Source organism: Otolemur garnettii, unplaced genomic scaffold, assembly GCF_000181295.1.
Source record: "Otolemur garnettii isolate 467f Iridium unplaced genomic scaffold, OtoGar3 scaffold00130, whole genome shotgun sequence".
Classification (NCBI taxonomy): Eukaryota; Metazoa; Chordata; class Mammalia; order Primates; family Galagidae; genus Otolemur; species Otolemur garnettii.
Genome location: NW_003852525.1, coordinates 4,900,126 through 4,911,569, shown reverse-complemented (window position 1 = coordinate 4,911,569; position 11,444 = coordinate 4,900,126). Strand labels below are relative to the sequence as shown.

Sequence of the window (11,444 nt, the reverse complement as noted above, 5' to 3'; positions counted from 1 at the left end):
AGCTGTCATTGTTGTTTGGCAGACCCAGGCTGGATTTGAATCCGCTAGCTCAGGTGTATGTGGCTGGTGCCTTAAGTGCTTGAGCCACAGGGGCTGAGCTGTTTCCTTCTCTCTTTTCTTCCTTTCTTCTAGTACAGGCCAGTTACTTTTTATTATTTATTTATCTATCTGTTTTTTGAGACAGGATCTCATTTTATTGCCCGGGCCAGAGTGCAGTGGTGTGATCATAGCTTAGTGCAGCTTTCAACTCCTACGTTCAAACTATCATTCTGCCTTAGCTGGGATTATAGGTACATGCCACCACACTGACAAATTTCTGAAATTTTTTTGAAGAAATGGGGTCTTGCTATATTGCCCAGGCTGGGCTCAAACTCCCAGCCTTAAGTGATCCTCTTGCCTCAGCTTCCCCCAAGGGCTGGGATTACAGGGAAGATTTGATTTCTGTGTCTGTACTACTGGCTCTGATCTCTCACTTGGGCTCCATTTTTAGCCCAATCTTTTTATCCCCTTCATTTGCTGAGCAATTTTATTTAAGTGACTTAGTCTTACCTCACTTTTAACATAATCAAAATAGGACTATGATCTTTGATTGACATTCTCATACATTTCCTATTTTTTACCACCATCCTCCCTTTTATTGGAATTAAGGTTCTTTTTGTTGTCTTTGATTATTCATTTTATTTTAGTTTTCTCTCCTGACACTTTATTTTCTTTCTGAGACAGAGTCTCACTATGTTGCCCTGGGTAGAATGCTATGGTGTCACAGCTCACAGCATCCTCAAACTCTTGGGCTTAAACGATTCTGTTGCCTCAGCCTCCCAAGTAGTTGGGACTACAGGCACCTGCCTCAGTGCTCAGCTATTTTTTTGTTGCAGTTGTCATTGTTTGGCAGGCTGGGGCCAGGTTCGAACCTGCCAGCCTCGGTGTCTGTGGCCGGTGCCCTAACCGCTCACTGAGCTATGGGCACCGAGCCCTCTCCTGACACTTTTTAGAATAAATGATTCAGAGAGGTTGAGAGACAGATGTCTATAAAGGACATTTGTAACCAAGGTTTCCTTATAGTTCCTGTGTTGTGCTGTAAGTATTTTACCCACAGTTTAAATTTCTTTTCCCTAAGCATAATACATTTCTACAAAGAAAATGCTCCTGACCTTGTTACTTTTTAAGACGTCTCATAGTATCTTCTTCAGTATTTGGCACATAGCGGTTGGTATTTAACGGGTATTTGATGAACTGAATTATAATGAAAATGGGGAAATAAGCTAGAAAATACCACTGAGTTGTAACTGATCATGAACTCAAATATTTTCCCAGTTCCTATTTTGATGAGAAAGGGTTGGTCCGACAACAACTGGACTCTTTTGACGAGTTTATTCAGATGTCCGTTCAGAGAATTGTGGAAGATGCCCCGCCCATAGACCTGCAAGCTGAAGCTCAGCACGCCAGTGGGGAGGTTGAGGAGCCGGTGAGCTGGTTATTCTTATCAATTACGTAGGTGAAGAAGAGTATTGGTGTGAAATTTCAGTACTTCTCTTGTTTGGCTTAAAGGTTAAAAAAAAGTAAGAGAGCTTTTTAGCAGGGTGCCTATAGCCTGTGCAGTCAGCTCCAGATTTATTCTTACTGATTGAGAAACACATTTTTGTAAGTAATCCAAAGCCCTAGTCCTTATTCAGCAGGTGTTTAGTACTTAGGAAGAGGAGACCCAGAAATATGAACACTTAAGAGGAGTGAGCCAGAAATAGTTGTATTGCTTTAGGGATCCCCCTTTTTTCTTTCACAGTGTAAGAATCATAAAAGTACTGGGTACTTTTATTATTTGTTCTGGGACTGAGCTGGAAAAAGGGACACAGAGTACTTTTATTCTTGAGTCATTTTCTCTTCATGGTCCTTGCATAACAAGAAGGATAACAATGTAACAGCAAATTCAGGGTGCTAGTAAGTAAATACTGCAGGACGAAGAGATCACTTGCTGAAGTTTGGTTATTAGAGCAAAGTGGATGGGATGGTAGAGACTTAAGCTGACTGTGAAGGGCAGGGAGGGACTCTTTTAGAGAAAAGGTGCTTGGGCATTTCAGTAAGAAATGCTTGGAGATGGAACGGGGAAGGCAGTAGTCAGTGTGTGATTTTGGTTTATCTGTTTTTGATGTTAGTGGAAAATAAGATGGACCCATATTGTTGAAGGCTTTGGATATGATTAGATGTAATGAGAAATTGTTGAGAGATTGTCAAAGAATATATTATATTAATACATAAAGCATTCTTTTAGAAAAGTTACTTCGGAAATAGTGTTTACTTGGAATGGAAAGAGGCCGAGGAAGATAAAATCTTGGAATAGCCTCGGTTTAAGGTAACAGTGTCCTAGAGTAGGGTGGGGGTGGAAATGAGGGCTAGTTCATTGTCAGTCCTAGTCATTCGCACTGCTGGTTCTCTCTGCTCTTTCCCTGCTCTAGCTTGGGAGACTTGATGGTCAGTAATTTGCCCTTAAGGGGCTACATAGTCCTATTTTCTTCTCTAAGATTTGATTTAGAGAGAAATCCGCTATCCATTCATCTCTGAAATATTGTTCTTATAGATATTATTTTTTAGGCAGCAGATGAGAATGTTCAGCTAAAAACTTTTTTGGCTATGAGCTGAGCTATGATTAGTCAGGTTAGAAGTTCTCAGTCCATTGTATAGAATGGTTGGGATTTTTGGGGGTAATGTTCCGTTGTTTAGATTAAATCACAGTTCTGATTGTCTGGAATAGTTATCTTTTCTTTGTTTGCTGGTCACTTTGTACTTTTGATCCTAACCAGGAGAAGGCATGAGAAACCACTTGCATCATTAATACAGATCCATGTTGACTGTTTGATATCAACTCGAGAGCACATGATGTGTACAGTCTTTTTTTTCTTGTAGCATATTAAGTCTCTTTTTGTCTTCTGCCTTAAGAAAGTGATAAGGTAAAAACTTGATATTTTATGCATGTGGATTTTGACTTTAGAAAGTTGTCAGGATCAGAACCTTTAAAAGCTCTGTGCTCTGCTCAAAAGTGGGAATTTGGATTTTGAGATAGTTGGCCATTTTCATCTGGTCCTTCTACTCAAAAAAAAAAAGAAAAGAAAAGAAAAGAGAGTTCCGTATCAGTAAAATGGATTGATTTTGCCAATTTGTAGAGCTTCTTCTGTTGAAAACGTTATTAAAAAAATTATTTACTCCTTTTGTGTTTTTTGTTTAATGTCAGCCAAGATATTTGCTGAAGTTTGAACAGATTTACCTCTCCAAGCCTACCCATTGGGAAAGAGATGGTGCTCCTTCACCAATGATGCCAAATGAAGCCAGATTAAGAAATCTTACGTAAGGAAGAAATTTACCTTGTCCACAGCTGATACTGAAATAGAATTCAGAAAATGTAATTTTGACCACTGGAGGATTTGTTAATTTAGCAAACACCCTATCATTGCTTAACTGTGATCTACTTTTGTTTTCAAAGGTATTCTGCTCCACTCTATGTTGATATAACAAAAACAGTCATTAAGGAAGGTGAAGAACAACTTCAGACTCAGCATCAGAAAACTTTTATAGGAAAAATTCCCATTATGTTGCGGTCAACTTACTGCCTATTAAATGGCTTAACAGATCGTGATCTTTGTGAGTTAAATGAATGCCCTTTGGATCCTGGTGGCTATTTCATTATTAATGGATCAGAAAAGGTATAGTAACATTAATTAAAAAAAAATTACGTAGCTCAAGCCGCTAAGGCGCCAGCCACATACACCAGAGCTGGTGGGTTTAAATCCAGCCTGGGCCTACCAAAACAACAATGACAACTACAACCAAAAAATGGCTGGGCCTTGTGGCGGGCTATTTGGGACACTGAGGCAAGAGAATCGCTTAAGCCCAGGAGTTGGAGGTTGCTGTGAGCAGTGATGCCATGGCACTCTACCCACGGTGACAGCTTGAGGCTCTGTCTCAAAAAAAAAATTTACATATTTGATCAGGTATGGTGGCTCCCAACTATAATCACAGCTTTTTGGGTGGCAGAGGTAGGAGGATCATTTGAGGCCAGGAGTTTGAGACTAGCCTAGAAACATAGAGAGATCCTGTCTCTATAAAAAATAAAAAAAATAGCCAGGCCTGGTGGCACATATTTATAATCCCAGCTAGTTAAGTGTGTGAGGCAGGAGGATCACATAAGCCCAGGATTTCAAGGTTACAGTCAACTATGATTGAGCCATTGCACTCTAGCCTAACAACAGAGTGAGACCTTGTCTATTAAAAAAGAATTACAAAGGCAGGCATGGTGGCTCATGCCTGTAACCCTAACATTCTGGGATGCCAAGGCAGGTAGACTACCTGAACTCATGGGTTTGAGACCAGCCTGAGCAAGAGCAATACCCTGTCTTGAAAAATAGCTGGGTATTGTGGTGGGCACTTGTAGTCCCGGCTACTTGGGAGGCTGAGGCAAAAGAATCGCTTGAGCCTAAGAGTTTGAGGTTGCTGTGAGCTATGACGCCACCACACTCTACCGAGGGCTACAAAGTGAGACTGCCTCAAAAAAAAAAAAAACCAGAATTCCCAAATGATAGTTAAAATTTAATTTATTAAAATTGAAATTAAGGAGTAAAGTTTCTTGCAGGATAACATAAAAGTGGCAGTTAAATCGCTCAGGGTATAACAGGCAAACTTGTATAAGCCAAAGCTTTATTTCAGCTGTCTGAAGATGCAGTGGAAATTTGGTTGTTCTATGAAGCATTTTTGCAAAATGGAGTTTGTTTGCTTTTTGCAGCTGGGGAGTGGGGCAGTGGGATGGGGGAGAGTGCAAAATGGAGTTTGGAAAAGTCAAGAGATAATGTTTCAGTGAGCCTTTATGATGAGGTTTAATTAAAATGAAGATTTATCCTCTTCTTTCTGCTTCAATGACCTTTTGGATTTTATGGCGGTGACTTTCTTATTGTTCATATATAGGTTCTGATTGCTCAGGAGAAAATGGCAACAAACACAGTTTATGTGTTTGCCAAGAAGGATTCTAAGTATGCCTACACAGGAGAGTGTAGGTCATGTCTGGAGAATTCTTCCCGACCCACCAGTACCATATGGGTTAGCATGCTGGCAAGAGGAGGACAGGTAGGCCTGGAGGTGGTGGGGTTGGGTTTATCCCTCTGTGCCTTCGTAACTTATCAGACTCATTCTTAATCCAAGGAAGCTTTTCTGGAGTGTATTATTGGTGTTGTGTGTTAGGCATTTGAAGCAGAGAAATATTAAAACTGAGAAATCAAGTATGTAAGTTTTATTTTGTTTTTGTATATGAGGACAATTAAAGAGGAAGAAATGGGGAAAAAAGATGTTGTGTAAAAAGGGCTGTTTATATTTTGAAACATTTAAATGAGGAGATCTCTTACAGACCAGCCGTGCTTTAGTATTTACTTTTTATTCTGTGCTTAGCATTTTTCCATATTTCTCTCTTCATATTTTGTTTTTACTTCTCCCCTATTTCCTTCTTCCAGAGTTTTTTTTTTCCCAGGGGTGGGGAGGGAGTGCCATTTCCCAGGGGTGGGGAGGGTGAGGAATCAATATTCATATTCTTTTGTGGCCGAAAGTCATTTTGAAATAACAGTATTGGGTAATTCGGAGAGAATCTTGGCAGGCAGATAGAAGAGAGTGCAAGTTCTCACATCGTAATGACCAGCCTGTCTGTAAAGTTTGTGAACCGCTGCTTCACAGTGGTTTTGAAGAGCAGCCATAGATGGTCCCTCAGAGTACGGGAGGCGTGCTTTTTGTGAAACATGTACAGTGAGCATACGCATATATTAAATGGTTTTCTTGATGCTTTTACACTGCTGTGAGCTTCTGTATGTTTGGGTTTTAATGATATTTTACTTACGCAGGGTGCAAAGAAGAGCGCCATTGGTCAGCGCATTGTGGCAACTCTGCCGTACATCAAGCAAGAAGTTCCCATCATTATTGTCTTCAGAGCCTTAGGTTTTGTGTCTGACAGAGATATTTTAGAGCATATTATTTATGATTTTGAAGATCCAGAGATGATGGAAATGGTAATGTGAAAGAAAAATGTATTTGTAGTGTTTCTTTTATAAGAGATTCAGGCTTGCTGATTGTGCCCATGCTGATGTGTAGTGGCTTGATCAAAGCTCACTTAACCTTGGATTTCTGGGCTCCAGTGAGCCTCCTGCTTTAGACTCCTGACTAGCTGGGACTATAGGCACATGCCACTATGCCTGGCTAATATTTGTATTTTTTGTAGAGATGGGCTCTTGCTGTGCTTTCTTGGCTGGCCTCAACCTCTTGGCCTTAAGTGAATCTTCCCCCTTGACCTCTCAAAGAGCCAGGATTACAGCCATGAGCCACTGTGCTGGGCCAGTTATTAAAGTCATTGAAGTATTTATTGGTGTGGTTACATGAGAAAAATGGGCTCTAGTTAGAATTTAGTTTACTTTTATCAGTAGTCACCTAGGTACTTTATTACTTATTTTGAATATTTAAAAATTTATTCTGTTAAAAGAAAACATATGTTATCTTTTATTTAAAAGGTATCCCAAATGAACCAAAACTAAATTTAGGTTTTATCTGATCAGGAATTTTTTTAGTTAACTGAAAGACTTGATTTGATTTGCTTTATGTGTATTGTCTTTTGATAATTACTATTATTATTATTATTTTTTTAGCACGTCTGAAGCTTAGGCCAATTTTTACAAGTCTGTGACTCAGGATTCACTTGATGAAAGTGCCTTTTTTTTTTTTTTTTAAATATTTTATTTATCTGTTTATTTATTTTTTGGCCAGGGCTGGGTTTGAACCCACCACCTCTGGCATATGGGGCTGGCACCTTACTCCTTGAGCCACGGGCGCCACCCTTTTATTTTTTCTGAAAGTAAATCATTGTTTTTTGCAAGCCAGAGTGAAGAGTAAATGTATCAAAGTGGGAGTGGTGGGGATGAAGAAATAAAACACAGGAGACAAAAATCACACAAGAGATGAGGATGGGATCGGGACGTCCCATGTGAACAGCTTAACTAATTAATTAATTATTTATTTACGTATTTATTTAATTTTTTGAGACAGAGTCTCACTATGTTACCCTTGGTAGAGGGCTGTGGTGTCACAGCTCACAGGAACCTCCAACTCTTGGACTTAAGTGATTCTCCTGCCTCAGCCTCCCAAGTAACTGGGACTACACGTGCCACCACAACACCTGGATATTTTTTTGTTGTAGTTGTCATTGTTGTTTAATAGGCCCGGGCCGGGTTTGAACCCACCAGCCTAGTGTATGAGGCTGGTGCCCTAACCACTGAGTACAGGCCCTGAGCCCGAACAGCTTTATTTGTATAGTATCTGAACAAGTTTGCTTATACTAACAATGTCGCAAATCAGTCAGGACAGTGAGTGGGAGTATTTTCATCTTACAAAGTTGAGGGGGAAGTGATAGTACTCGGGGTAAAGATTAACTGTAGGGAGAGAAGGCTGTGCGCTTTTAGGCAAAAGATAGGAAAGTATACAGAAGTTACGGGACTTCTCGCAGAGGGAGCAGAGGGAGCCAGGAGAAAAGACTTGTTGTTTTAGGAAGGGAGGAAAAGCAGCTGGGGGCCGTTCCTGAACGTACCTCCGGGCTGTGGGGGTCTTGCCACCTCATAATCTGCACTCCACTGTTGTTATCTATATTAACCATAACAAAATAGTTTTCTAACAGCAATGGCCGTTTTCTTTAAAAAGATCTCTTTAATCTGCTGTGCTTTCTATGACCTCCTCACTTTGCCTGGTGTACGTGGCCTTTTTCAGATCTTGGCTTAATGATAGGGATTTGCGTGTTTAAACTTGGTGATCGGTGATTAAAAAGTCAAAGGAAGTCAGGTGGCACAGTAACTCAGTCGGCAGGACCCCAGCCACAAACACCCAGGGTGGAGAGTTCAAACCCGGCCGGGCCAGCTAAAACAACAATGACAACTGCAACAAAAGAATAGGTGATTATTGTGGCGAGTGCCTGTAGTCCTAGCTACGTGGGAGGCTGAGGCAAGAGAACCACTTAAGTCTTAAGAGTTTGAGGTTGCTGTGAGCTGGGATGCCATGGCACTCTACTCAGGGTGACAGCTTGAGACTCTGTCTCAAAAAAAAAAAGTCATAGGAAGTCAAAGGCAAGAACAGCATTTCAGTGTATGTGGTGGAATTAAAGAGTACTTAGAGACACCAGAGTCCCCTTCATTTCTCATGTTCATCAGTGCATAGACCTGGAAATATATTGGTTGAATGTTAGAACTGGAGTGGAATTTAGACATTATTTTACGTAACCCTTTTGTAGGTGGGGAAACTAATTACATGGCTGCTTCCAGGTAGTGGCAGGTGTAGGATACAGGTCTCTAACCGTGTGCTTCTCTGTCGGAGGTACAGGGAGCTCCAGACTGGGCCACTGCACTCCAGCCTGGGCAGCGGAATGAGCCTCTGCCTTAATACAAAAAGCAAATACATAAATTAAATAGTCTGCTTTAGAAAATACTGAGTTGTTTTATTTATAGGTTAAAAAATTTTAATGCCAAAACTGAAAACAAAATCTGGCACATTTATTCATTTATAGCTCAGTAGATTATGATTTGACTATGAAATTTCTCTAAATTGATTCTAGATACCTAGAAGGAACTTCTTTTTGTCATTGGTCATATGTAAATAACATGGAAATCAACAGAGAGAAATGCACTGTAGTACTTTCTTAAAATAATGGAATTATTTATCTTTTCTTAGAAAATAGAATTGCCTTTGCTGACGAGTGGGTTTTGTTAGAGAGTCCCTAGTGTCTTTGACTTAATGAAAGTACTCACATATTTAATTAGGTTCATAAGGATAGTTGGCATGTTATAAATTAGGTGACATATGACTCTAGGTGAAAGCATGAATTGGAAAATAACCTTTATTTCTGTTACCTGATAGGTTAAACCTTCTCTCGATGAAGCTTTTGTCATCCAAGAACAGAATGTTGCGCTAAATTTCATTGGTTCAAGAGGGGCAAAGCCTGGTGTCACTAAAGAGAAAAGAATTAAATATGCTAAAGAAGTCTTGCAGAAGGAGATGCTCCCTCATGTGGGTGTCAGTGATTTTTGTGAGACCAAAAAAGCCTATTTCTTGGGGTATGTTAAATTTCAGTGTTTTAACTTCTCTTAGTTCTTAAGATTGAACTAAGATAAAGTTCTTTTCTTAAAGCTAAAAATGTCAAAAATGATGTTTTTAATACGTAAATAAAAAGTAGCCCAAAACTGTTCTTTCTGGCATGTTTTTATTTTCTTCTTTTAGGTATATGGTTCATAGGTTACTGCTAGCAGCTTTGGGTAGAAGAGAACTGGATGACAGAGATCATTATGGAAACAAAAGACTGGATCTTGCTGGGCCTCTGCTCGCATTCTTATTTAGAGGGTAAGGAATTGCAGGAAGGAGATTTCGCTTCAGATGGGTTGCTGCACATGGAGGGGCGGAACTAGTTTCTGTTTGCATCAGTACTTAAAAGTTAGCTACTTTCTCTTTGCTGTCTGCCCGGATTTAGTTGTAGTTCATGTCTAAGAAATATGAGGACAGTTTATTACTTGTATTTTTTTTCCTCTGGTAGCTTTATGAGATGTTTGAGAAAACTGAATGTTGCCTTCATTTTCTTAGTGCTAATACTATTGGAATCCTTTTTCCTTTTTTGCTGATATTTACTAAGCACATGTGGAATTCTTAGTTCTGCTTTTATGTTTTATCAACAAATATACGCAAAAGCTAGAGGGAAATTTATAAAAATATTATCCGTGATCATGACGCTGTTGGGGTTCTGTGTGCTTTCTGTCTTATTCTTGGTGTTTTTATATTTTCCATATTTTCTGTAGGAAAATACTTTTATAATTAGAAAAAAGTTACTTGTAAAAAGAAAATATGTAGATAATACAAAGGCTAATAGTGGCAATGTTTTGCACATATTTTGTTATTTAGTGTGTTGTAGACGAGTATTTTTCAACCTTCTGTTGTTACTGCCCCACTGAGGAGCCTCTTTGATATTTTTCCTCGCTGTTTCCCTCCCTACCCTGCCGTTTGCAATATTGTTTCTGTTGAGAGTGCACCTGGTAGACGGCCACGTCCCTAAATCAATGCCATTTTATTTGTCAGTATGTTTAAGAATTTGCTTAAAGAAGTGCGAATCTATGCACAGAAGTTTATTGATCGAGGAAAAGATTTTAACTTGGAGTTGGCAATCAAAACAAGGATTATATCTGATGGCCTAAAATACTCTTTAGCGACTGGAAACTGGGGTGACCAGAAGAAAGCTCATCAAGCCAGGGCTGGAGTATCTCAGGTAAGGCTTCAGCTTCAACATGATGACAGTCGTGATGGGAAAAAGGTTACTGGACTAGAAGATTCCTTCCTTCATCCAATGTACATTATTTTTCCTGGTCAAATGTAAAATCACTGGGGGATTTTGAATCATGAAAGTGAAATGTTTCTTAAATTAGTTATTAGCATTCATAAGAGAGACTTCGTTTTTGGCTTGCAGTTTAGAAACTCGAGATAATTAATAAGGTAGCTGTTTGGGAGCGGAGACAGTCCATGTCAGTGAAGTTTTCATGTCTTACAAGCTTCCTGTTAGAAGCTAACCCAGAGAATAGATGGGCTTCCCTTTCCTTTGTTGGACCATGTAGTGCTGCTCATACCGATTTCGGTATGTTGATCTGTTGTGTATATAGTGACTGTGGTAGCCACTCTCAGATGGAGTAAGGGGAAAGGCCTTCTAAAACATGTCTCATGAGCCATTTTTATTTTTGTATTTGGTTTTCATATAAGATTGAAAACCTATAGTGTGCACATACAGCTTTGTGGAATTTTGGGGGGGAATCGTCCTTTCTTTTCTTTGTTTAAACTAGCCTGAAGCCAGTATCACTCAGTTGATTGGACATTCAGACATTGACTTCAAGCTCCTGATTCCTAGAAACCTAGATGCTCTCAGAAATTTTGGGAGGCTGCTGATAGCAAATTCAGATTTTCAGTCACTTTCATTCAGTAAGGAGTTATTGGGTATACTTGGTGTTTGTGATTTTAAATTCACAAACATGAATGAGATACTATCCTTGCCTTCCATGAGCACACTGATACCTAGCAGAGGAAACAGATTCGTTCATGTATAGTTCACTGTACCCTCCACTGTTTTATGATAAATGCCATAAATTCAATTCAGGTAATCATTATTGGGACTCACGATATGCCAGACACTCTGCCAGACATTGGCGATGCACAGATGAATAAAACAGGACCCTGATCTTTAGTCGCTGACAGTCTGTATTTGTAGGTAGATGTGAACAGATAATTACAGCATGGTACAGTTAGATTTATGGTAAGAGATGTGCACAGCTACTCTGTGAAATGCTGGCAGACAGGGTAGAAAGGAGTCTGGCACCATCAGAGAGGGTGGAAAGGAGTCTGGCACCATCAGAGAGGGT

At 39.7% G+C, this 11,444-nt stretch overlaps 1 protein-coding gene across 1 annotated transcript in view; it reads left to right on the top strand.

The window, feature by feature from the left end:
• POLR2B (RNA polymerase II subunit B) overlaps nt 1-11,444 on the top strand; it is a 34,724-nt gene that overhangs the window by 3,902 nt on the left and 19,378 nt on the right. Inside the window, exons 3-10 of the mRNA XM_012810362.2 lie at nt 1,315-1,465; nt 3,224-3,336; nt 3,473-3,692; nt 4,948-5,106; nt 5,868-6,032; nt 8,914-9,110; nt 9,274-9,393; nt 10,120-10,306. Coding sequence (XP_012665816.2) covers nt 1,315-1,465; nt 3,224-3,336; nt 3,473-3,692; nt 4,948-5,106; nt 5,868-6,032; nt 8,914-9,110; nt 9,274-9,393; nt 10,120-10,306 — 1,312 coding nt within the window. The remainder of the gene's footprint in view (nt 1-1,314; nt 1,466-3,223; nt 3,337-3,472; nt 3,693-4,947; nt 5,107-5,867; nt 6,033-8,913; nt 9,111-9,273; nt 9,394-10,119; nt 10,307-11,444) is intronic.